The sequence below is a fragment of the Phyllobates terribilis genome, unplaced genomic scaffold, assembly GCF_046119375.1.
Source record: "Phyllobates terribilis strain yellow unplaced genomic scaffold, ASM4611937v1 Scaffold_36__1_contigs__length_13169755, whole genome shotgun sequence".
NCBI classification, from domain to species: Eukaryota; Metazoa; Chordata; class Amphibia; order Anura; family Dendrobatidae; genus Phyllobates; species Phyllobates terribilis.
In genome coordinates, this window is record NW_027362796.1 from 3,514,592 (window position 1) to 3,542,476 (window position 27,885).

General features: G+C 41.7%; 2 protein-coding genes across 2 annotated transcripts in view; one reads left to right on the top strand and one right to left on the bottom strand.

The window, feature by feature from the left end:
• LOC141182798 (gastrula zinc finger protein XlCGF66.1-like) overlaps positions 1-27,885 on the top strand; it is a 362,704-nt gene that overhangs the window by 100,312 nt on the left and 234,507 nt on the right. The window lies entirely within an intron of this gene.
• Positions 840-27,481, bottom strand: LOC141182871 (uncharacterized; the record flags this gene model as incomplete). Its single annotated transcript, XM_073660993.1, has 7 exons — positions 840-2,348; positions 22,102-23,283; positions 26,341-26,431; positions 26,629-26,726; positions 26,810-26,933; positions 27,017-27,196; positions 27,326-27,481. Coding segments are annotated over 7 exons (2,445 nt in total), but the record flags the coding sequence as incomplete, so codon positions are not given.

A 27,885-nucleotide genomic window follows, 5' to 3' on the forward strand; every position in this document is an offset into this window, starting at 1 on the left:
CAGGGGCGACACACAAGCAAAATTAAAGGTGCAGTGCCGTCGACCCTGCCGTGTCATTACTAGCAGACACAGCCTGACAGCGCGCGGCCATTTCTGGGACTGGGGGAGTGCCGGCAATCAAGCAGCGCCTGCGTCACTGAACAGGTGCCGAAGATGCGGCCATGGCCCCGACAGTGAGTGGGCGGGTGGGTGTGTGGGCCCGGCCCCCACAGTGAGTGGGCGGGCAGGTGTGTGAGCCCGGCCCCCACAGTGAGTGGGCGGGCGGGTGTGTGAGCCCGGCCCCGACAGTGAGTGGGCGGGTGGGTGTGTGGGCCCGGCCCCGACAGTGAGTGGGCGGGTGGGTGTGTGGGCCCGGCCCCGACAGTGAGTGGGCGGGTGGGTGTGTGAGCCCGGCCCCGACAGTGAGTGGGCGGCTGGGCCCCTCTGATTTTCCAGGGCCCCGGCACTTGCCCGGGTATGCCGGGTGCTGACGCCGGCCCTGCTCGGGTCGAGCGCCCAAGCATTATGATTTGCCCGACCCGAGCAATGAGCACCTGACCATTTTATTGCTCGCTCATCAATAGGTTCTATACATCCCAACCCCCCTTCTTTTTTAATCCTCTTGTTCATTCACTCTTCTCCGTGGCACGCCAACATCAATTTTGATACTTTGTTTCTGTGACTTCTAGTCCGACTTACTTACTGATATTTTTACATCATGCTATATTTATTTTTGGATGAAACTTATCACTACAAACGTGCATTTTATTATGATTTTGTCAACTTCATTCATCTTATAAACAATATGTAATTATATATTTTGAAATTTTTATAATTTCTTCTTAAATTATTTACAATGTTAAACTGCCCAAGATGAACTTTCACATATCATGTGTTCTTTTTTGGCTCCACATTTTTTCAAATTCACCAGTGTATATACTGTATATGGCTGAGTTCTGTCACTTGGCATATGTTTATTTGTCCTGAGGAGCTAGTATGCTACTTCAAAACGCTTAGACAATAAAAAAATATATATATTATTCTAGTGTGGAACTGATTTACTGTTATCTACTAGCAGCACGGATTTTCCACTTTTCTTTCCTTTCCACATACTACTGGTTTGGGCCAGATCCTGGACCATCTGGGTCAAATTTGCCACGTGATCACAGAGTGTACGAACTGGATCCATTGGTGGGAAAAAAAAAGTATCGGCCAGACGCAATGTCACTCATGGACAGGCAGTGAGGCACGGTAGTCAAACATTCTAAGGTCAGATACCAAGAAAGCACATAGAAAACTAAAGTGAAAAGGCAAAGGTGAAGTCAAGTCATGATCTGAGGTCAGAATACCAGGAAGATAGTGGATCAGAGCAAATAGGCTAGACAAAGAAATTGTCAGAACTACGTTCAAGGTCAGACAGCAAAGGATAAACAATCAGAGCATAGAAATACAAGACAAACCACTGAGCAGATGGTAAGTCTGGCAGAGGTCTGAGAATGACAGCTCAGCTAAGTAACTGGGTAATCACCTGGAACAGGGAACACCTGAAAGGAGCTCAGCACCTCTCAGACTCAGATTGGACAGCTGAGCTGTCCATCAAAGCACCGACAGCTGAGCACACCCCTGCACCAGAATGGATGACTGAGGTGTCAGTCACAGCGTCCAAGACACTCTGAGCAGAGGAATCGTGACACTCTGATGTTTATTAAGCTGATGTTTATTAAGAGTTGATTATAGTGTAAAACATTTTCCACATTAAGAACATGAAAAAGGCTTCTCTCCTGCGTGACTGCTCTGGTGACTAAGAAGAGAGGATCTCTTCACAAAACATTTTCCACATTCTGAACAGGAAAAAGGCTTCTCCCCTGTGTGGGTTCTATGGTGGTTAACCAAACCTGATTTCTGGTTAAAACATTTCCCACATTCTGAACAGGAAAAAGGCTTCTCCCCTGTGTGGGTTCTCTGGTGCTTAATCAAATCTGATTTCTGGTTAAAACATTTCCCACATTCTGAACATGAATACGGCTTCTCCCCTGTGTGAGTTCTTTGGTGTAAAATAAGATTCCATTTATGGTTAAAATATTTCCCACATTCTGAACAGGAAAAAGTCTTCTCCCCTGTGTGGTTTCTCTGGTGACTAACAAAAACAGATTTCCGGTTAAAACATTTCCCACATTCTGAACAAGAAAATGGCTTCTCTCCTGTGTGAATTCTCTGGTGAATAACAAGATCTGATTTCTGTTTAAAACATTTCCCACATTCTGAACAGGAAAAAGGCTTCTCACATGTGTGACTTCTCTGGTGACTAACTAAATATGATTTCCATAAAAAACATTTTCCACATTCTGAACAAGAAAATGGCTTCGCAACTGTGTGGGTTCTCAGGTGACTAACAGGATCTGATTTCTGGTTAAGACTTTTCCTACACTTGGAAAAAGAAAATCTATTCTCTTCTGTGTGGATTTTTTGATGTTTAAGAAAAGATTTTTCAAGGGGAAAACTATTTCCATATTCTGAATGTGATAATGGCTTCTTTGCTTTAGGAGCAGTTAGTTTTTTAATGCTTATTCTGTGACTTTGATTTTCCTTAGTAGTTGGTAATGAATCAGAAGACAGGACCTGTTTCATAGGATCAGATGACAGATCTTTGCTGTGAAGGAATGATGGTATATCTGGAATAATGGCATTCACTTCAATTGTATCCTGTGTGATCTCAAGATCATCTGATTTAAAAATTGAAGATGTCAGCTGTCCCTCTGATCTCCTGGTACAGTCATCTGCCAAGAATAAAACCAATTATTACTTTTGAATAAAATATCCTTGAGTTTTATATTTTTGAGCATTTCTACTTAAACTGTCTGTAAAAATTGCAAGTTATGTAGAAAACTGAATTATTCACCAAGACAATGACAGTTCACAGTCTAATAGAAAACCTCATAGCATGAACCAGTGGAGTGTGCTGTCCAACTGATTGTTCATTCTGCCTCCCAAATATGGAATAAAAAGCCACCAAACAATGTTATGTAGGCGAAAATAATACCAATAAAAACTTCTACTCATCTCACAAAAAACAAGTCCCCACTCAGGTCCATCATCTGTCAATGGAAAAACAGAGGTTTCCACATTATTAGTGGCTCAAAGGCTCTTGAAAAGCAACATGGCTTCCATAAACCAATCCAGCAATATCCACTCTCCCAAAGTCAGATCTCCCCTCACTTCTGAGCCTTGCAGTGTGTCCAAACCACATTTATCATCCATGTATTTGGCATTACTATAGTGAGAAGAACCCACTTAATTTACGGTGTATGTCTCCTGGAGCACAATCTGGGCACAATGTGTTGGGTAATAAAATGGCAAATGTGCAATTTTCACTCTCTAACATCCACTGCGTGCTAATTTACAGAAAGAGAATGTGGAGTCAAAATAGTCACTACTCCTATAGATTAATTCACTGATGGTTACAATTTCCAAAATGGAGTCACCTTGTGGGGATTTCTACTGCTCTGGTTTTCTGACATTTTGTCATATTAGGGCTTCTGTAAATGGTGTGTCCCATCTCCTCTGGGATCTGCTCCTGTAATGTCTGCTTCTGTAACCAGGAGCCGCCTTATTCATTCTGCAGGCGGCGATGGTGATGGAAGAGACGTCGGAACCAGAAGCCCTGGGCGGTGCAGGCTCTGGTCAAGGTGCCTGGGACCTGTAGTACCATCCAGTCTGGCAGTATGGGTGTGTGCTGTCCAGCTGGAGTAATCTGCTCCCTGCTTCAGCCAATTTGGAAAGCACCGCACCCTACTAAAGCTGGAAGCATATTGCCGGAATCTGCCAGATCCAGCCTTGTTCTCCTCTGGTTCAGTCCTCTGTGCTCAGCTCCCGGCTTGTGTGTTTGCTTCCTATTGTGACCCCGGCCCGTTTACTGACTACTCTTGTGTCTTCTAATTTTGTATTTTCTCTGCCCTCCTGGTTCTGACCCGGCTACCAGACTATTCTTCTTCCCATCTCCCAGCACAGAACAGCCTGTAAAGTTAGACCTTGGGCATTTGGAAGAGACAATGGAGACCTTCTTTTAAAGACTACCAGGGAGTTGCAGACTCACATAAGTGAGGCAGGACAATCCCACCCCAAATTATACAAAACGAGAAACTGTAAACAAATAGAATAAAAAAAAATATGCTACATCTCCAATAAGAACTTATGTATGAGGGGAGAGCTCCAACACTAAATGGGAGTTAAACTCATTTGTGGTGGACCATTGGAGCTACTATGAGTCCTGACTATAAGAGTAGAGAAACTATTAGCGCCTCCATTTCAGGAGAGATTGTGCAGTAATCTGTATTCCTTAGGATTGAAAGCATAATGTAATTTATGACGTTGAGCAAATTCATGAAACCAGGGCTGGAGCCATGCCAGCACATCTCCTGCAGGCGTGAATAAATGTATATTACAGCCATCAGCCACGCACAGCTTAGAGATATATCATGGCACAGGTGTAATGTTTTCTGTATAGTTTATCACAATCCTGTTTGAAGTTAGTTGGTTTTAAAAGAAACTGAAAAGTCAGGATAAAGGGAAACTCAGCTGTTATTGTACAGAAATTCACACTTGGCCCTCACTGCACATTTAATGTTGTCGATCATAAAAGTGAGGTTTGGTCATAAAGACTGGACCTGGTCTTGTAGGGACCATATGAGCACATTCAGCAGCACAGAAGGGAGAGAAGGTAGATTCATCCAATAAGATATCAGGGATCTAGGAAGCCAACAGCATCATTACCCTCCACTTTCTCTTAGAGGCCATTATAATTTTTCTTCAAGTGATTTTCTAACGTAGATCACACGGTCTTGATTGAAAATAAAGGCAAAATAGTCTAACATCAAACGCAAAACAACCCTTTTTCCTAAAAGATAATCTTTAATAATCACAACATGACACATACAACATGAAAAAAGTGCCCATAAAAAAAGTGACTTAGTGCAGGTAGTTTTTTTTTAGATCCAGTCATCCTGCAGAGAGCTCTCTCTCTGCAAAGTGATTTATGCATTTAAGGTTTTTTCAAATTGAAACCTCACACTAATATATTGCATATCCAGTGGCAAAAAAAATCTGTTTATCGCCTCTGGCGGGGGTGTGGGGGAAGGGACCGCATAGGGTTAGTATCTAAAAAAAAACTACCTGCACTAAGTCACTTTTTTATGGGCACTTTTTTCATGTTGTATGTGTCATGTTGTGATTATTAAAGATTATCTTTTAGGAAAAAGGGTTGTTTTGCGTTAGACGATTTTCTAACATGTCAGCATATTCTACATACGCTGTCATTTGGCTTTGTATTTTACTTACAGATGTGGGCAGGTAACGGTCAGCATCTTCTAATCCCAGGGGGTAGGTGGATCCTCCAGGTTGTAAGTTCTCTAGAAAAGGGCTTTCCCAATTCACAAAGTAATTTGAACATTTTCGGATGGAGGAGAATGTTGTGGTCTAGCGGTAAAATGGTGATCACACGATTGTGATACAACTGGACTACACCACCGATAAAGCAGCCACAGCTGGTGACTGAGAAAAATCTGTGACTTCTCTGTATTCAGTGGTTACTACTCACCTGGGTAGTCATATGTAGGAATCTCCTCTTTACACCGCTCATCACCCCTCACATATGTCTCTGTAGTATTAATATGGGTCAGATCTTCACCCTGAAACAAATATTGTAAAAGTCACAGACAGAAGGAGAAGTCCGATTTATGATCAGCTCTAATCCATCTCCAAAGTTCTCACACAAGACCTTCACAACCATTTATACATTATAGGTGAGATCTCATGATACCTTCTCTCCATGTACCTGATGATCCTGAGGAACATTGGGGTCTTCTTGTTTACAGTCCTGTGGAAGAAGAGGACGGGGACATCTCTCTGGTGTTGTCCTCTTACTGGATACATCTGGAGGAAACACATACAGGGACTGAATTCATTCTTTACATACAGATAATTACAGATCGTGTGTATTTAATCTTGTCTATTACCATCCATCATGACGTCCTTGTACAGATCTTTGTGTCCTTCTAAATACTCCCACTCCTCCATGGAGAAATAGACAGCGACATCCTGACACCTTATAGGAACCTGACACATACAATGATACTGTCACCCCCCGATCCCTTCATAGCGTTACTGTATAATTTCCCAGCAGTGTCACCTCTCCAGTCAGCAGCTCAATCATCTTGTAGGTGAGTTCTAGGATCTTCTGGTCATTGATGTCCTCATGTACCAGGGGGTGAGGTGGATATCCTGTGTTTGGACTCAGGGATCTTCCCCATCCCTCAGACACAGGGTCCTGACAGCGCTCACTAGAGGTCTTCTTCACTACTGTGTAATCCTGGTTATGGAGAGTGTTATGCACACGCCCGGGCTAAGCGGCGTGTGCGTGTGATTGGTAGTGATTCCACTGGACCGTGCCGGAGAGTGAATGCCTGGAGGGGCGTGACTAAGTATTCACCCGATCCGACCAGGGTCGCACGACGGCATACGACGCCAGTGCACCAAGGAGGAACCGAGCAGAGGGACCAGGTGCTACTCCAGGACAGACCCCGGACACGGCTGTTGACCCACACAGGGGAATACAGGAACAGGCTGGTAGGCTGGCACACAGACTGGTGGGTATAGGCAGGCACGACTGGTATGCAGGCAGGCGGGTATGCAGGCAGGGGGGTAAAGTCAAGCACAGCTAGAGTGCAGACAGGGAGGCACTAGCAGGTAGGAACACAGGCGGGATAGGACCCAGTACACACCGGGACTCAGGAACAATACAGGCAGAGGGTTACAAGCAAGCACAGCTAGAGTGCAGACAAGGCTGAGCAGGGAGGACAGGGCTCTGTTCACACGGAACAGACAGGAAGGGAAAGACAGAGCCAGATACTCACACAGTACTTGCAGAGACAACAAGCAGGAGTTAGGTACGAGTTCAGACTCTGCAGAAAAAGGAAGGGAACGGACATAGAGGTAAAACAGGTAAAGGACAGGAGAGAGTTCAGACTGGAACTGAGTGTACGGAGGAGACCGACACTGCAGAGGGATACAGGAGCGGGTCTGGGAATACGGCCCCCAGAGAGGCGGAACGAACAGGCAAGGAGCGTGTTCAGACAGGACAGACCAGACACAGGAGCGGGTCTAGGAAATCGGCCACTAGAAGGCGAAAGGAACAGGCAAGGAGCGTGTTCAGACAGGACAGACCAGACACAGGAGCGGGTCTAGGAAATCGGCCACTAGAAGGCGAGAGGAACAGGCTAGGAGCGTGTTCAGACAGGACAGACAAGAGAGCACAGAAAGGACTCAGTTCAGACACGGGAGCTGATACCGCAAAGCAGGAGACATACAGGACACAGTTCAGACACGGGAGCTGATACCGCAAAGCAGGAGACATACAGGACTCAGTTCAGACACGGGAACTGATACAAAAAGCAGGAGACAAGAGACGGGACCTGGCACCTTCAGAGTGCAAGCACACACTGAAGGAAACACTATGCTCAGGCAGGGATAGAAGGGAGCTGCTGAGCTATATACCAAGTGACAGACAGCAATAGGCTGAGGACGCACAAGGGGTGTGACCCACAGCAGGTACAAAAGGCAGGAAGTGATCGGGCGCCGCCCTTAAGCAGCAGAAACAGACACAAACAGACAGCATGGAGGGAAGCCAGAGAGACATTCTGGACAGGAGATCAAGTGCGCCCTCTTGCACAGTGGGAGATGGACCACCATGCAAGGACGCCGCCAGGTATGTTACAGAGAGACACATTAATAAATCTCACTCCAGACATTTCCAGAGTCCTCACCTCTCCAGTTCTGTCCATCTGTTATTCCCATAGATAAGAATGATGTAATGTGACGTCATCAGAATCTCTCACCTCTCCAGTAAGTCGGAAGAGGATCTCTAGGGTGAGGTATAATATTTTGTCTGCCATCTTGTCTCTGTCCATATCCATCTTTGGTAAATCATGAAAATTCTCTTCTATAGAAGATCTTCACTGAGAGGATCTGATATTGTAGAGACCTGAATGAGAAGAAGATGAGCCGATGTAACATCATAAAAACCCTGTGTAATAATACATTACTGGAGACAATGAGGAGATTTATTATTTTACAGTATTTAGTTTTCTTCTTTACACTTAGTAATAAAACCTATATATTTTTGGCCACAGAAGACCAGCAGTTTCTTCCTCGGAATCTGCAGCTGAATAAGTTTCTCACGAGATGGTGGTTTGATGGTTATTACGAGATGGTTGTTTGTTCTCGGCCCGACCCTTTCACAACTCCTGTCTCCTAGTTTAATCGCAAGAGAAACACATAACGAGAACCTGGCTTACACCTCTGGGTTTTCACAAATGCAGCATTGATAAATGTCCACCATGTAAATATGTCGAACACAAGAAATAGATTTAATCACATTAAATAAAACATTTCATTACACAATGCATCACCTGCAGCAGTGAATTTGTAGTATATTGTATTCAGTGTCTGGAGTGTAATGTCAGATATGTCGGCTGCACCTCCCGTAAATAAGGCAGAGAATTAATGAGCACATAGGAGACCCCACTAATCCCGCGGCCATTAACCCCTCCAATGTTTCCACACATTTCCTAAGAGAACACAACGGTGACTTCAAGAACTTTCAGTTTTGTGGCATTGAAAGGGTAAATCGTTCAGGTGGAGGGGAGATGGCGGAGGAGCATTGCTGAACCGTGAAGCTTCCTGGACACTGAGGGTAAATCCATCGTACTGGAGGGTATAAAGAGAAGGACGGATCTGATCTTACATTACCAGACCGGTGAAGGGGCCATATTGTGATGACTGTAAGATGATTATGTTTCAGCGTTGTCTTTCTTTGTATAACATCTATTACATCTATTAATGCCGCCATTCATCCTGTGCACAGGAGCGGCTGCTCCAGAGACATTTACAGTGGTGTTCAAAAGTCCTGCATAGGCATAGGATAAATTGATTTTTCAAGTTTTAAACGTTTTCTGTCGAATATCTTCGATGCTAATATGACATATTATATATGGTTTTGTTCAGAATTCAATTTTGCATTCTCTCCCTGTAATATTTTTAGCTTTTGAAGCAGTTTTGCCTGAAATTATTGCAACAATATGGGAATTGAAAGCACAACTAAATATTGTACAGCTTCAGATTCAAAATTAGCCAATCACAGATGAGGTTCTTGTGACCAATCATAACCTGGATATGGCAGCCAATCACATTCCATTACATTGCATCACATCTGCTGCTTTGTTTGCTTGTTTTATCTGTTGGTCTATCTAGTGAATCATACTGTAGAGCTTTATGATGGGAGCCTTCAGATTTTTGTCAGCGGAGGATCGTGTGCGAGTTGTGGTGCTACATGAAGAGGGTTATACTGGCCCCCAGATCGCAAGGAAGGTCGGCTGTAATCAGAGTACAGTCGTAAGAATTTTGCAGAAACATAAGCAGCTTGGAATTACCCAGGACAGGCCCAGATCTAGTCAGCCCAGAAAGTCAACTAAAAGGGAGGATAGAGTACTGATAAGAACATCCCTTGCCAATCGAAAGCTCACCTCTGCTCAGCTTCTGCGAGAATGGCAAGAAAAGTGCAATATTGAGGTATCAACATCAACTGTTAGGAAGAGATGTTTGAAAGCAGGATTGAGAGGGTGCAAGGCCCGAAAGAAGCCATTGATGACAGCCATAAAAAGACAAAGGCAAGAACTGTGGGCGTTGAAATATTCAAAATGGAGGAAGGAGGAGTGGGAAAAAGTGCTATTTAGTGATGAAAGCACTTTTTGCATTTTAGGAAATGATGGCAAGTCTTATGTGAGAAGGTTTCCACATGAAGAGTACAAGCCAGAGTGTTTGAGCTTCTCTGTGAAACATCCGATGAAAGTAATGGTCTGGGGCTGTATGGATGCCAATGGTGTTGGAAGGCTTCATATTGTGGAGGGTATGGTTAATGCAAAAAAATACATAGACATCCTTAATAAGAAAATGCTGCCTTCTGCTCAACACCTGTTTTCAGGGTATTATATCTTCCAGGATGATAATGCTCCTTGTCACAGAGCTAAGACAGTAACGGAATGGAAAAAAAAGAACAAGGTGGCTACTATTGACTGGCCAGCCTAGTCCCCGGACCTCAATCCAATTGAAAATTTGTGGCACAAGGTATCAATAGAGATATCTAAAAAACAGCCAAGGACCAAGAGAGAGTTGATTGAGTCTTTGATACAGGCCTGGAACCACATCATCACTCTTGAACATCTGCAGAAGCTTGTTCACTCAATGCCACAGAGATGCAAGTTGGTGCTCAAGAGCAAAGGCTGGCCAATAAAGTATTAGAAGCTAAAGATGCACTCAAAAGGCCCTTTTCAGGACTCTGAATTAAATAAAATATAATAAATCTTAAAAAGTAAAATTTAAGTCTGTGTGAACTTGCATTGGAAGTTAATGAACTTAGAAACCTGTTCACCATTCTACACACTGTACTGGTGTAGGTATGGTTATGCTGTAAAAAAAATTATCAAAAATGCGCATACCATAACAATTTATACACTTCGGACATTCAAAAATGAGTATGGCATACAATGAGGGATTACAAAAACATATATGTTCCACCAGTTTCACTGTAGAGATGCAGAAGTATGAAATATATAGTTTTCTTCACGCCTATGCAGGACTTTTGAACACCACTTGTATATCCTGCTTGGGTTTCATTCTTACCTTTGGTTCTGGGTAAGAAGTATCACTCCGAAACGCGTCACCTCCACCTTAATTCTCTCTGGATTCTTTCCTCCAATGTTCTGATGACGTCCAATCATTATTGTGACATAAGGTTATAAAATGAAGGAATAAAAGTTTTATGTTATTTGAGGTCCTGGATCGTCCCCTATGTGTGGACGGTTATCACTACTATCTACATTACTGTGCTGGAACTAGGAGAGAAATAATGGCGTTGTGTGAGGACTTCTCTGGTCTTCTGTCCTTCATCCTGCAGTCGTCTGAATGGATCTAATGTGGACGGGAACCAGCTAAGCCGCATTCTGTCCACAGCTGTTACCTCACTGTTCACACCACACAGAGACCCCAAAAGAGTCTCCGTGCTGAAGGGGTTAATGCCTCCTGCGCCCAGTAATGGGGGATCTCCACATACCTCCACCTGCAGAGCCGCCACCATATATATGGCCGTTCTTTGCGCACAGGACCTGTGATGAGGTCACAGGAGGGGAGGAGTCAGGGGTCACATGATCAGGGGCCTCAGTGGATGCACAGTGTGAGCTGTGCGGCTCCTGTACAGTGATATCCGGAGTGAAGACTCTACATGGAGATGTCTCCGCAGTCAGTGACATTTCCGGCATTATTTGCCCCTCACTACTGGCACGATTACCCCGCGCCGCCTTTTCTACAGTTTTATGTGAGGATGTAACGTGGGATTTTCTCTGCTTGGAGACAAATAGACGACACATGAGGTGATTATCACCAGTTACCTTGATAGACTATATTCAGAAGAGTCCGGCTAATGCTTCGTTCACATCAGCGGATTATAAATCGCTCTGATTTTCATCCCGAATAATTGGACAAGTATCATGCGAGTGTGAGATCTTTTTCTCGCCTGCATCCATATACAATGCGTTATTAACATCGTCTTTTACTGACTATAATCCTCTATGTAGCTTAAAGCTGGTTTACAAAATGAAGAAAAGAATCTTATATACAGATATCGATAGAAAGATATTAGAGATATGATAGATAACAGATAGATGTCCTGCAGATATATCATTTCACAACCCCCTATATATTATAAATTTGCATCCTTTAGAGCCTTTCATCTGGAACTAAAGGGAGTTGAGCCTTGTTTAACCTAATAAATAATTTAAAAAAAACAACATGGGGTCCCCCTATTTTTTTGTAACCAGCAAAGGTAAAGGAGACAGCTGAGAGCTGATATTATCAAGTTGGGAAGGTCCCTGGTTATTGGGCCCTCCCCAGCCTAAAAATACCAGCTCATAGCCACCCCAGAAGTGGCCCATCACATGAGATGCCCCAATTATGGATTTTTGCCTTTGCTCTTCCCTATTGCCCAGATGCATTGACAATTGATGTAAAGTATCTTGGGGTTAATGTCAGCTGTGGATTGTCAAAACTCACAGCTGGCATCAAACCCTGGTGATAGTAATGGAGAGGTGTCTATCAGACAACCCCATTACTGACCGAGTAATCAAAAATAAAAACACCCATGAAAAAATACTTAATTTGAATAAACACTCCCCAACACTTTTCCTGGTTCACTAATTTATTAACCCCCCCCAAAAAAAGCATGCAGGTGGTCCAACGTAGTCCACCGAATCCAATGATGATGGGCATTTCCGCCATATATGTAATACAGACCAGTCTGCACCACCACACCGCCAGCACAAGTCCGAAGATGCTACGTAGCATAGTGTGACAATGGTACCATCTAGATAGAATCTTATCGTTTTTCTCCTGAGCACGGCAAGTAATAGATACTTTGTGGGTGAATGTTTTTTGCCTATCCTTCTCTGAAATTTGACGACACAATTCCTTCTCACAACCCTAGTAAAGGGTAGAGGGTCATTGCTGGTATCCATTTGTGTTGCTTTGTGTATGCAAGATAGAAGCTTAGTACAAGGACCTACTTGAGTGATTAAGGGTTCAAACGGAGTGAGTTCATCCTTTATACTAGAAATATGTTAGAATTTATAAATGACCTGAGCTGGAAATAAGCCAGGCAGGATAGACTCCTAATTGGAAAGGAGCCGCGAAGTTCTATAAAGGAAGGAAAAGAGCCTGATCCCATGAGAATGTGTCTCAATCTAACCCCATGAGAATGTGTCTCAATCTAACCCCATAAGATCAGTCCCAGATTAGAAATGAGTCTGTATCTTAAGCAGAGGGAAAATCTGGGTTCCCAAACATTGGCATTAATGGACCCAACCTACGTGGTATAGACAATGAGATTAAGACTTGATCCCATGTTTTCAAAAAGTGTTGAGTGGGTATTGGTAATTGTTTAGTTTGTACATGTATTTAGTCAGTCAATCCAAGGTAGAGATGTGAGTATCCACGGATAGAAGTCCCCTTCCAGTTTCACTCATTGCTTATGTTCAACAGACGTGAACAAGTCCACTGCTCTCATAAGAATCAAAAAGATTGATGGTAATTTTTTTAGGTCAGGCATACTAGTACCCCCCTTTATTTTTTGGAACATCACAATATTTTAAAACGAATCCTAGACCTCAACATTCCCCATACTACCTAATAGCGTTGTTGAGATGTGTGAAAAAGGTCTGAGGAACACAGACAGGAACTGTCTGGAATATATAAAGAAGTTTTGGCAAAAAGTCCATTTTATCACATAAATACAACCAAACCAGGACAAGGGTTTGAAGTTAATTCATTAAAATTTGAAGAGTTTGTTCAAAGACAGTGATATAATTTAAACTACACAGATCATCCATGTTGCCTGGAATTTGTGTACTGAGGTACTTAGGTGTGTCTTTCTGCCACTTAAAGGAAAAGTTAAAAATTAGCTGTTGTCTTATGTTATCGCTTCTGATTTAGAGTAGTTGACTTTAAAATCGCTTACTTGGCCAAATTCTTCAAATTCCTTTAGTATAGAAGGAAATTAGATAATTGGGTTTGAAAATAGAGCAACAAGTCATCTGCGTATAGAGCTAGTTTATAGTGATGTGAGCCTATAGTAACTCCACTAATATGTGGATTTTTTTCTAATGCTACCGTGAAATGTTCCATCACCAATGTGTATAGGAGAGGTGATAAGGGACAATCTTGCTTTGTCTCATTTTTAATAGAAAATGTGTCATACAGAAGGCCGTTTACCCTATCGCTTTAGGGTCAGTGTAGAAGGATAGAATTTTAGATAACAAGAAAGAGCCCAACCCAATTTTTCGTAAGGTGCTCTTCAAGAAAGTCCAATGCATTCTGTCAAACACTTTTTCAGCATCCACAGAAACAAGGCACATTCGGATCCCCTGGTTTTTTTGCATGTGAAACTAACAATGTTTTATCTGTATTATCACGCACTTCTCTACCCTTAACGAAGCCAACCTGATCGTTGCTAACAATTGAGAGTAGGTAGTGGGAGAGCCATGGTGCAATTATATTAGAGAATATTTTGATGTATATATTAATGATATTGGATGAACATTAGGGCAGGCGTTTAGTTCTTTTCCAGGCTTTGATAAAACTGTTATGTGAGCCTCAAGTGATTGGGGGGCAAAGGGGGAGTCTTCTGAGATATTATTGAACACTAATGGTAATAACAGAGGTGCAAACATGTTATAAAGTCTATTATTGAATCCATCTGCCCCAGGGCTCTTCCCGATAGGGAATGATTTAATAGCCTGTCCTATCTGTTGTTCAGTGAAAGCTTTGTCTAGTACCTCCTGCTCAGGGGTCTGTAAGGAAGGAAGGGCAGTGTACTTAATATATTTGTCAATTTTTGTTTCAAGAAAATTAGGTGGCATGTGATGGTGTTTTCCATGAATATTATGAAGTGAGCTATAACAGCAATGAAATGCGTCAGCTATGTCAGTGGGGTTATGAATTTATAGCAGTGGGGCTCTTTTTGTTTTGGATACATACAGCTCTGGCAAAAATTAAGAGACCACTGCAAAATTTTCAGTTTCTCTGATTTTTCTCTTTATAGGTATATTTTTGAGTAAAATGTACATTGTTGTTTTAATCTATAAACTACTGACAACATGTCTCCGAAATTCAAAGCTAAAAATTTTGTATTTATTTGCAGCAAATGATAAAGTGTCAAAATACTAAAAAAGAAACACAGTGCTTTCAGACCTCAAATTACTCAAGTTTTAAATGTGAAATCAATATTTGGTGGACTAACCATGATTTTTAATCACAGCTTTCATTCGTCTTGCCATGCTTTCCACCAGTCTTTCCATGCTTTCCAACAGAAAACTGTTCAGTGGTCTCTTAATTTTTGCCGGAGCCGTATGTCCTTTGCATCCGTGGATGTAACTTCCTTGTCAATGAGAGACCACATTTATCTGTGAATTCATACGAGTACCTTCACATGCGATCTTGATATTTTGTGTACGTTTGATCTAGTAAAGACCTTCGCTCCTTTCTTTTTTTCAATCAGATCATTTTTATTTAACAAAAGAAAGAAAGACCAACATTTTGTTTTTGTCATATAAACTTTGTGACAAAAAAAATAAAAAGAAAGAAAAAAGAAGTAAACAATACAAGAACCGGTTTACAATGATATAAATCCCAATATCGCTCTATAGTACAATGTTTTGGAATAGTAATTTTACATTTGTACATAAATATCTGAATACTTCCTGACGGCTTTTTTTCCCCTATTGGGACATCAAAAGAAAAAGAATATATCTAAGAAGGGGCAATTGTGTGGACTGAGACCATTATTATTAGCTGACACCTTAGGTATAAGGATATAAATTCCTGGTTAACTGCAGGGATATGTACAAATGGTCCAGTATAGTATTTCTGAAGCAATACCTGGGGTAATTAACCATTGCTCCCATATGTGTATGGATTTCTTGAGAGCGTTCCTTTAATATAAGATCCACTTTCCAAGCATAGAGTGTTATTTATCCTGGATTTTAGTTCTGTTATCGTTAGGGGAGAATTGTCTATCCAATGTAGTGCCAACAACTTTCTGGCTTGGAATAATATTCTTGAGCTACCTACTGCCATATGGGAGTCTGGGTCTACGTCCTCTCCCAGGAGTCCTAGGATACAGATTTTAGGTTCCAACTGAAGTTGTATCCCAAATACAGATAGTACAAGAGCGATCACCCCCTTCCAGTAGTCGCCAATATTTACACATTCCCACGTCATATGCATCAGGTGGACGTCATTTTGACCACATCTAGGACATGTTTCATCCGTTTGTATTTCAATTTTAAATAAAATACTTGGGGATCTATATACCCTATGAATGAGAAGAATTCGGGACAATCTTTGTGACTCTGACAATGACAGATTCTGTGTCAAATCCAGTATTTCCCCCATTGCTCCTCAGATAAGGGACCCTCATCTTCCTCCCATTTTGTCTTAACTATCAAAGGATATTTATCCAAATGTAGGGCCAGTAACTGCCTATAAATAAGGGATATTAGACCTTTTGTATCTAACGATGTAGTAATGGTATATATTGAGTGATGTCAATCAGTATGGCGTTTATTCTAGTTGTGTACTATATGCAAGATGTATTTGCAGATATTGATAAAACACTCTATGCGGAAGGTTAAAATCTGCCTTTATTTGTTCAAACCTCTTGAATAATCCATCCCTCAAGAGTTGTGACACCAAACATATACCCCTATCCTTCCACTCACTAACATTTTTTAGTTTATGTAGCTCTGGTAAGTTATAGTTGTGCCATAAAGGGGTATAGTTTGTGTACTTTCCAATCCCCAGAATATTTTTACCCCTATCCCACGCCTTATATATTAACTTTAGTGTAGGACATTTTAAGTCATTTTCTCGAGGAGGCCCCATATCTAGTACCGAGAATGGAAGCTTCCACTTGGTTCCTTCCATAAGTAGGTGCCCTGAAATTACACAATATTTTCAAGTACCCATCCATAAAACTACTTTAGCTCCCTTCTAGCGTTAAGCAGGTCTGCATATACCTGGAGGGAAGCAGATCATTTATGTTGTTTGTCAAGGAGATCAATCCGCTCAAGCAAATGGGAGACTTTAGCTGTTCTCTCCTTTTTTTAGCCTTTATCTATGTTTTGTTATTATCCCTCTGAGGACGCATGTGAGTGCTTCCCATTTAAATGGTAAGGCAGTTTCATCATGCTCATATATTTGAAGGAGTCTATAGTCTCAAGAAGGTCTGAGACACAGAGTGAGTCTTTCAGCAGATTATCATTTAGGTTCCAACATCTGAAGCCTTGGTGGAGTCCGGCATAGTCAGATTACAATACACAGGAGCATGATCTGACCATACAGTAGTTCCTACCCGAGATGTAGGTTGCCATGTAGGCAAGTGATGGCTAATTAAGAAAAAGACTATATGGCTATGCATATTGTGTAAAGGAGAACAATAGGTATAATCCTTTACGTCTGGATGTAGTATCCTCCATACATCGACCAGTTGAGACCAAAGCACAATTAGCAAAGCTTTTGTTTGTGTTTAAGATTGGTGACACCAGCCCTGGGACGCGTCTAAAGAAGGATCCAAGACAAAATTAAAGTCACCTCCAATGATGATAAGGTCCTCCGCAAAATATTTTAGTTTGTTTAAGTAATGACGACATGTCTTAATTTGGTCACAATTAGGGAGATAGAAGTTTGCCAAAGTCAAAATTTTGGAGTAGATGGAGATCTTAACAAACACGTACCTACTCTCCGTGGCAGACAGTGTTTCTACAATAGTACGCGGCAGTGATCTGTGGCGGCCTATACTCAGCACCTTAGACTTCAAAACTGCATTTTTCTGGGACGCCAAGATGAATAATATCTATTAATAATCTGAGGTACAGTATATGATCCCCTCTAAAGTGTGACTCCTGAAGAAAGAGAAAATGTACGTGCTGTTTATGCCTACGATAAAACACTTGAGCTCCTTTCTCTGGAACATTAAGTCCTCTGACATTCAATGAGCAAGTTTTGAGTTGTGCCATATTATATGAAAAAAAGGAGGAATGGAAGAGAGAAAGGTTAAGAGAAAAGAGGAAGTATAGACGGTAGATAGTAACGTCTACCTCTCAGTGTCTAAGAAGTATAGATTATGAATATATCAAAACAGTAGGAAATTGCGAAACAAGCAGATCCCAATGCAAGTCCCTAACTGGGGGTTGTCTTTACAGACGTAAGTCAAACTTTCAGTTCTAGGATTCCTATTAGGTGGAACCATGGAATATAAAGCAAGTAATGTAATACAGCCTGATATTACAGTAGTATCATGTGAACTCAAATTATATGCCGGTCTAAGATCTTATATGAACTTAGATATTCTATATAGTGGAAGAGTGGCACCTAATGCTCTATTTAGATATATCTAATTATATGCTTAAAGAAATAAGTAAGCATCTGCAAACTGTCTCTCATCAGGGAAGACAAGATTCATTTCAGGAGCTCATATGATTAGCAGGTTCCTTTCCCATCTGGCTGCATCACCATCAAGTTCCTGATCCATTGAACACCTTCTGTGAAGTGCTGGAACTGTCAGTGGCAATGGTGGAGCAGGTGGCCAGTCAGATATATGGATTCTGGGAATGTCCAGGACATCACAAATACGTCTCATGTTGCTTGGATCTTTGAAAATATACAGGTGGAATGGGTACCCCCAGGAGTACATCAGGCCATTTTTCCGGATGGCATCAAGTAGTGGTTTCAATACCCTTCTTTTAGCAAGTGGCATTCAGGATAGATACAGTACAGACCAAAAGTTTGGATACACCTTCTCATTTAAAGATTTTTCTGTATTTTCATGACAATGAAAATTGTACATTCACACTGAAGGCATCAAAACTATGAATTAACACATGTGGAATTATATACTTAACAAAAAAGTGTGAAACAACTGAAAATATGTCTTATATTCTAGGTTCTTCAAAGTAGCCACCTTTTGCTTTGATGACTGCTTTGTACACTTTTGGCATTCTCTTGATGGGCTTCAAGAAGTAGTCACCGGAAGTGGTCTTCCAACAATCTTGAAGGAGTTCCCAGAGATGCTTAGCACTTGTTGGCCCTTTTGCCTTCACTCTGCGGTCCAGTTCACCCCAAACCATCTCGATTGGGTTCAGGTCTGGTGACTATGGAGGCCAGGTCATCTGGCGTAGCACCCCATCACTCTGCTTGCTGGTCTAATAGCCCTTACACAGCCTGGAGGTGTGTTTGGGATCATTGTCCTGTTGAAAAATAAATGATGGTCCAACTAAACACAAACCGGATGGAATAGCATGCCGCTGCAAGATGCTGCGGTTGCCATGCTGGTTCAGTATGCCTTCAATTTTGAATAAATCTCCAAGAGTGTCACCATCAAAGCACCCCCACACCATCACACCTCCTCCATGCTTCACGGTGGGAACCAAGCATGTAGAGTCCATCCGTTCACCTTTTCTGCATTGCCCAAAACAAGGTGGTTGGAACCAAAGATCTCAAATTTGGACTCATCAGACCAAAGCCCAGATTTCCACTGGTCTAATGTCTATTCCTTGTGTTCTTTAACCAAAACAAGTCTCTTCTGCTTGTTGCCTGTCCTTAGCAGTGGTTTCCTAGCAGCTATTTTACCATGAAGGCCTGCTGCACAAAGTCTCCTCTTAACAGTTGTTGAAGAGATGTGTTTGCTGCTAGAACTCTGTGTAGCATTGACCTGGTCTCTAATCTGAGCTGCTGTTAACCTGCGATTTCTGAGGCTGGTGACTTGGATAAACTTATCCTCAGAAGCAGAGGTGACTCTTGGTCTTCCGTTCCTGGGGCGGTTCTCATGTGAGCCAGTTTCTTTGTAGCACTTGATGGTTTTTGCAACTGCATTTGGGGACACTTTCAAAGTTTGCCTAATTTTTCGGACTGACTGACCTTCATTTCTTAAAGTAATGATGGCCACTCGTTTTTCTTTACTTAGAATTTGTATTATGGCAAGAAAAAAGCAGCTAACAGTCTATTCAGTGGGACTATCAGCTGTGTATCCACCTGACTTCTGTACAACACAACTGATGGTCCCAACCCCATTTATAAGGTAAGAAATCTCACTTATTAAACCTGACAGGGCACACCTGTGAAGTGAAAACCATTTCCGGTGACTACATCTTGAAGCTCATCAAGAGAATGCCAAGAGTATGCAAAGCAGTCATCAAAGCAAAAGGTGGCTACTTTGAAGAACCTAGAATATAAGACATATTTTCAGTTGTTTCACACTTTTTTGTTAAGTATATAATTCCATATGTGTTAATTCATAGTTTTGATGCCTTCAGTGTGAATGTACAATTTTCATAGTCATGAAAATGTAGAAAAATCTTTAAATGAGAAGGTGTGTCCAAACTTTTCATCTGTACTGTATTAGAGCAATTATATGCGTTTTCCATTGAAATCACCAGGACCCAACTCCTCTGCTTTCCTCACAATGGCCTCTTTTACATTGAAAAAAATGTATACGACAGATAATGTCCCTTGGACGCTCAGGATCTGGGCCATGATTGCCTATTGCCCAGTGCGCCTTATAAATCTCCACCTCCTTATCAATAGGATCACCAAGGATATTATTGAATAATGATCGTAGTGTTGGCATAATCACTTGTGCATTGATGCTTTCAGGTATACCCCTTATCCAGATATTATTGCCATTTTCTTGATCATCAACCATATTAAACAGATGGTTTATTTACTGGCTGTGAAGATCCAGTGTTAGTTTCTGAGCATTATGATGGCCTCTAACTTGGACGACATTATCCTCTAATCTCTGTAACTTGTCAGTAAGCTGTGACAGGATAGAAGTGAGGGGACGTATTTCAGTATTGTATGTGGTCTCCAGCCTCTGAATATATTGCTCCATATCTTCTTTAGTAGGGATAGACGCAATCTGATATACAAATGCAAATGATATAAAAATGCAAAGTACTACGTCTTGGCAATAAAAATGAAAAAAGCATATACAGAATGGGAGGTATAGAGCTAAGCAACAGTACATGTGAAAAAGACTTAGGTATACTAATAGATCATAGACTGAACAGGAGTCAACAGTGTGATGCAGCAGCAAAAAAGGCAAATACAATTCTGGGATGTATTAACAGAAGCATACAGTCTAGATCACGTGAAGTCATTATCGCACTTTACTCCTCTTTGGTCAGACCTCATCTGGAATACTGTGTTCAGTTTTGGGTACCATATTTTAAAAAAGACATTGACAAACTGGAGCAAGTTCAGAGAAGAGCGACCAGAATGGTGACCGGTCTGCAAACCATGTCCTATGAGGAACGGTTATAGGATTTGGGAATGTTTAGCTTGTAAAAAAGAAGACTGAGAGGAGACTTAATAGCTGTCTACAAATATCTCAAGGGCTGTCACATTGTAGAAGGATCATCTTTATTCTCATTTGCACAAGGAAAGACTAGAAGCAATGGGATGAAACTGAATGGGAGGAGACACAGATTAGATATTAGAAAAAACTTTTTGACAGTTAGGGTGATCAATGAGTGGAACAGGCTGCCACAAGAAGTGGTGAGTTCTCCTTCAATGGACGTCTTCAAACAGAGGCTGAACAGACATCTGTCTGAGATGATTTAGAGTATCCGGCTTTGAGCAGGGGGTTGGACCAGATGACCCAGGAGGTCCCTTCCAATTCTACCATTCTATGAAATAAGTTATGTTGTTCCCCATATCAGAATAACCTGTGGCTGGGGGGTAAATGTCCCTGTGAAGCAAGCACTGCTCAATCTGTGGGCTTCGGTGAGAGTAGAGGGAGATTTATGGAGCTGTTTTCTTGTGAGGCCTACATTAAGAGAGAAGTTGGCGCAGGACTTACAGGCTGGAGCTGTCTGACATCATGATGGTTAAGACTGCTTCTTTTTCCACGCTGAGGTGAACGCTGAGGTGAGGCAGTAATAGCTCCGGAGCAGGAAGATAAGACCTTCCATAAGAAACGCTGCATACCAGACATGCTGACAGAGGTGGAGGACCTCAGATTAACCTCTGATCTCGTCTTTCTTTCCCATATCGAAAGTCATGTTTGAGGGTGTAAATTGCTTATAATTCCCCCAAGAACACGGTCTGAAGAGAGTGCGTTCAGTGTGTGCATTCTCTTGGTGCTATGTCCAGGCCATGTCCTTCCTGTTGATGTACAATACATCTGAAGGTGGCGTTGATTGGCAGCAGGATTGTGTGATGTAACAGCCTTACGGAAACGCAAGTTGTGACACCAATGGAATGGCGCCAGAACAGTAAGTGCGTATGAGTGTTTTTATTTTAACAAGGCCAAACATGAGGAATTAGAAGGAGTTGTCCTAGTAGTGGACAACCCCTTTATGAAGATACAATTTTCGGCTAAAAATGTAAAAGGCTTCTCCCCTGTGTGATTTCTATGAAGTTTGTTAAGAGTTGATTTCCGTGTAAAACATTTCCCACATTAAGAACATGAAAATGGCTTCTCGTCTGTGTGAGTTCTCTGGTGCTTAACCAAATCTGATTTATCTTTAAAGCATTTCCCACATTCTGAACAGGAAAAAGTCTTCTCCCCTGTGTGAATTCTCTTGTGCTTAACCAAATCTGATTTCCAGCTAAAATATTTCCCACATTCTGAACAGAAAAAAGGCTTCTCCCCTGTGTGAGTTCTCCGGTGATTAACCAAATCTGATTTCTGGATAAAACATTTCCCACATTCTGAACAGGAAAAAGGCTTCTCCCCTGTGTGAGTTCTGTTCTGCTTAACCAAAACTGATTTCCGGCTAAAACATTTTCCACATTCTGAACAGGAAAAAGGCTTTTCCCCTGTGTGAGTTCTGTTGTGCTTAACCAAATATGTTTTCCGGCTAAAACATTTTCCACATTCTAAACAGGAAAAAGGCTTCTCCCATGTGTGAATTCTCTGGTGTATAACCAAATATGTTTTCCGGCTAAAACATTTTCCACATTCTGAACAGGAAAAGGGCTTCTCCCCTGTGTGAGTTCTCTTGTGCTTAACCAAACCTGATTTCTGGCTAAAACATTTTCCACATTCCAAACAGGAAAAAGGCTTCTCCCCTGTGTGAGTCCTCTGGTGATTAACCAAATCTGATTTCTGGCTAAAACATTTCCCACATTCTGAACAGCAAAAAGGCTTCTCCCCTGTGTGAGTTCTCTGATATTTGATTAAACTTGATTTGTCTGTAAAACATTTTCCACTTTCTGAACAAGAAAATGGCTTCTCCTCTGTGTGACTTCTCTGGTGATTAACCAGATTTGATTTCTGGTTAAAAAATTTCCCACACTTGAAACAAAAAAATATATTCTCTGCTGTGTGAATGCTTTGATGTTTAAAAAAAGACTTTTCAAGGGAAAAACTATTTCCATATTCTGAACATGAAAATGGCTTCTTTGTTTTAGGAGCAGTTTGTTTTTTAATGCTTATTTTGTGACTTTGATTTTCCTTATTAGTCGGTAATGAATCAGAAGACAGGACCTGTTTCAAATGATCAGATGACAGATCTTTGCTGTGAAGGGATGATGGTAAATGTGGAGTAATGACATTCACTTCAATTGTATCTTGTGTGATCTCAAGATCATCTGTTTTAAAAACTGAAGATGTCAGCTGTCCCTCTGATCTCCTGGTACAGTCATCTGCCAAGAATAAAACCAATTATTATTTATGAATAACATATCCTTAAAATTTATATTGTTGAATATTTCTAATTAAACTCTACGTAAAAATGTACTTTATGTAAAAGTATCATTATCTACCAAGAAAACATATCACAGAAAAAATCAGCCTTACCAACACCAAATCAGATAACAAATGCATTAGCATTTTAGTGTTGGTTGGGTGTACTGGGGTGTCTGTCCATGTGGGGTGCACTTATATAGCGCTGGGCAGCCTTCCTGATGTAATAGTATGGGCATCATCACTATCCTAAGCCAGACACTGCATCACACCTACCTGTGTGACTGGCGTCCTATGCAAGCTTCTTCTGTGTGCATCTTTAATACTAGGCAACCACCCCCTCCATGAATTTGTAGGTTTGTGAGTGGTTGCTCCACCAGTATTTTGCACCTGCGTTGCCCCCCGTCCCCTTTATCATGGGGGTCTGCTGCATCCTGCTAGTGCATTTGTTATATGATTTGGTGTTGGTAAGGCTGTATCTTTTTCTGTGATTTTTTTTAATTTTGCCCTATGTTAGCCGTCATTATTCATCAAGACAATAACAGTTCACAGTCTAATAGAAAACCTCATAGGATGAACCAGTGGATCGTAGTGTTCAACTGTTTGTTAATTCTGCCTCCAAAATATGGAATAAAAAGTCACCAAACAATGTTATGTAGGCAAAAATAATATCAATAAAAACTTCTACTCATCTCACAAAAAACAAGTCCCCACTCAGGTCCATCATCTGTCAATGGAAAACCAGAGGTTTCCACATTATTAGTGGCTCAAAGGCTTTTGAAAAGCAACATGGCTTCCATAACCCAATCCAGCAATATCCACTCTCCCAAAGTCAGATCTCCCCCTCACTTCTGAGCCTTGCAGTGCGCTCAAACCACATTTAGCCTCCATGTATTCGGCATTACTATAGTGAGAAGAACCCAATTAATTGATGGTGTGTGTCTCCTGGAGCACAATCTGGGCACTATGTGTTGGGTAATGAAATTATATATTTGTAATTTTCACTCTCCAACATCCACTGCGTGCTAATTTCCGGAAAGTGCCTGTGGAGTCAAAATAGTCACTACTCCTATAGATTATTTCACTGAGGGGTATAATTTCCAAAATGGTGTCACTTTATGGGGATTTCTACTGCTCTGGTTTTCTGCAATTTGGTCACATTAGGGCTTCTGCAAATGGTGGGTCCCATCTCCTCTGGGATCTGCTCCTGCGACATCTGCTTCTCTCACCAGTAGCCGCCTTATTCATCCTGCAGGTGGCGCTGGTGATGGAGGAGACGTCAGAACCAGAAGCTCTGGGCGGCGCAGGCTCTGTCCAGCCACTAAGACTAGGGTTGCTGGGACCAGTAGTACCATCCAGTCTGGCAGTATGGGTGTGTGTGCTGTCCAGCTGGAGTAATCTGCTCCTTGTTTCAGCCAACTGGAAAGCAAGGCACCCTACTAAAGCTGGAAGCATATTGCAGGAAGCTGCCAGATCCAGCCTTGTTCTCCTCTGGTTCAGTCCTCTGTGCTCAGCTCTCAGCTTGTGTATTTGTTTCCTGTTGTGACCTCGGCCCGTTTACTGACTACTCTTGTGTGATTTTATATTTTCTCTGACCTCCTGGTTCTGACCCGGCTACCTGACTATTCTTCTTGCCAGCTCACACCACAGAACATTAGGTAACACTGTGGCCCAAGCCTAGGGGGTCTCTGTCTAAGTCCAAATCCATGTAGAGGGGTTAAAGGATGATGAGCAAGGCAAACCCTGGGATCTGGAAAATGGAGTAGATAGTGCCAAGCCTGTTTGTGGTAGCAATCTTTTGAGCTGCCAGGTGACAACGAATAGTGTCCCCAATACATTGTGTCCGCACACTATCCCAGCAAAATCTGCATTCAAATAGCTAAATGGCGCTCTGCCCTTCTTAACCTGCCATGTGCCCAGACAGTAGTGTATAACCGTATATAGGGTATTGTCAGATTCAAGAGAAGATGGAATATAATTTGTAAGGTCCATTTGTTTCCTATTATCCTTTGTGAAGAATTCCAAAGTTATCACCACATAAAGTGACACACGTCAGATTTGAAAAATGGGCTCAGATAGGAACACAAAACAGGCTGCAGGAAGGGGTTAAATCAGAGTATTTTGGGCACTAACTACCATAGTCAAAACTGTGAGTACAGACCATAACACATCTACTGAAATGATCAAACTCAACAGTCTTCATCAGTAAGTAGTGAGTAACTAGTGGTGAAACCTCTCTGGGGTAATTACAGTATGGGGCTCGGTGGCTCTTGGCAATCTAAACTATCGTAAGGGACAATATTTTCTATCAGATGAATTTCAAGAAGAAATATTAGACGTTCAAAGGGAACTTTTTATAATACTGCAGAGATGAGGCATCTTAAATTTAGCTTAGAGATATATCATGGCACAGGTATAATGTTTTTTTTTGCTTAGTTTATCACAATCCTGTTTGAAGTTAGTTGGTTTTAAAAGAAATTGGTAAGTCGGGATAAAGGGAAACTCTGTTGTTATTGTACAGAAATTCACACTTGGCCTCACTGCACATTTAATGTTGTCGATCATAAAAGTGAAGTTTGGCCAGAAAGACTGGACCTGGTCTTGTAGGGACCATATGAGGACATTCAGCAGCACAGAAGGGAGAGAAGGTAGATTCATCCAATAAGATATCAGGGTTCTAGGAAGCCAACAGCATCATTACCCTCCGCTTTCTCTTACAGTCCCATCATAATATTTTTTTCAAGTGATTTTCTGGCTTTGTGGTTTACAGATCTGGGCAGGTAGCGTCTCCTAATCACAGGGGGTAGGTGGATCCTCCTGGTTGTAAGTTCTATGGAAAAGGGTTTCAATGCCCAAAATCATTTGAACAGTTTTGGGTGGAAGAGAATGTTGTGGTCTAGAGGCAAAATGGCGATCACACGATTGTGATAAGGACGGACTACACCACCGATAAAGCAGCCACAGCCGGTGACAGAGAAGAATCTGTGACTTCTGTGCATTTAGTGGTTACTACTCACCTGGGTAGTCATATGTAGGAATCTCCTCTTTACACCGCTCATAACCCCTTACATATGCCTCTATAGTATTAATATGGGTGAGATCTTCACCCTGAAACAAATATTGTAAAAGTCACAAACAGATGAGAAGTCACATCTATGATCAGCTCTAATCCTGCCATCTCCACTGTTCTCATTACACAAGTATAAAACATATAAAACTGGTGGATAAAACAAGACTGAACACAAGACCTTCACAGCCGTCTACACATCATAGGGGAGATCTCATGACACCTTCTCTCCATCTACCTGATGATCCTGAGGAACATTGGGATCTTCTTGTTTACAGTCATGTGGAAGAAGAGGACGGGGACATCTCTCTGGTGTTGTCCTGTTACTGGATAGATCTGGAAGAAACACATACAGGGACTGAATTTATTCTTTACATACAGATAATTATGGGCCGTGTGTATTTAGTCCTGTCTATTACCTGGTGATGTGAGGGGATGGGGAACCTCCATCATGACGTCTTTGTACAAATCTTTGTGTCCTTCTAAATACTCCCACTCCTCCATGGAGAAATAGACAGCGACATCCTGACATCTTATAGGAACCTGACACACACAATGATACCGTCATCCCCCCGATCCTTTCATAGCGTTACTGTATAATGTCCCAGCATTCCCAGCAGTGTCACCTCTCCAGTCAGCAGCTCAATCATCTTGTAGGTGAGTTCTAGGATCTTCTGGTCATTGATGTCCTCATGTATGAAGGGGTGAGATGGAGGTCCTGTGATTGAGCTCAGGGGTCTTTCCCATCCCTCAGACACATGGACCTGACAGCGCTCACTAGAGGTCTTCTTCACTACTATGTAATCCTGGTTATGGAAAGACATATAAATAAATCTCACTACAGACATTTCCAGAGTCCTCACCTCTCCAGTTCTGTTCATCTGTTATTCCCATAGATAAGAATGACGTAATGTGACGTTATTGGAATCTCTCACCTCTCCAGTAAGACGGAAGAGGATCTCTAGGGTGAGGTGTAATATCCTCTCTGCCATCTTGTCTCTATCCATATCTGTCTTTGATGGGTCCATAAGGAAAATTCTCTTAAATAGAAGATCTTCACTGAGAGGATCTGATATTGTGTAATAATACAATTACTGGAGATAATAAGGGGAAACATATGAGGAGAGATATTATTTTACAGTATTTAGTTTCCTGCTTTACATCTAGTAATAAAACCTATATATTTTAGGCCACATACAACAAGCAGTTTCTTCCTTGGAGTCTGTAGCTGAACACGTTTCTCATAGACTCATCTTCCATAAAGCTAATTCTCGTCTCATTTACCGACACTGCAATCGGCATTAGCAATACTGCAGGAGATATTCATTACACGTGACATGAGAAATAACTACTTCATGCGGAGGACGACGACATCTTCAACTACGATTCTACAAACATATTTAGCCAGAGTTCTTCACTGACTACATCTCCTCCGGTCGTCTATATGAATGTTTCCCGTCTTCCCCGGACTGTAATCTTCTATCACGTTAGATCT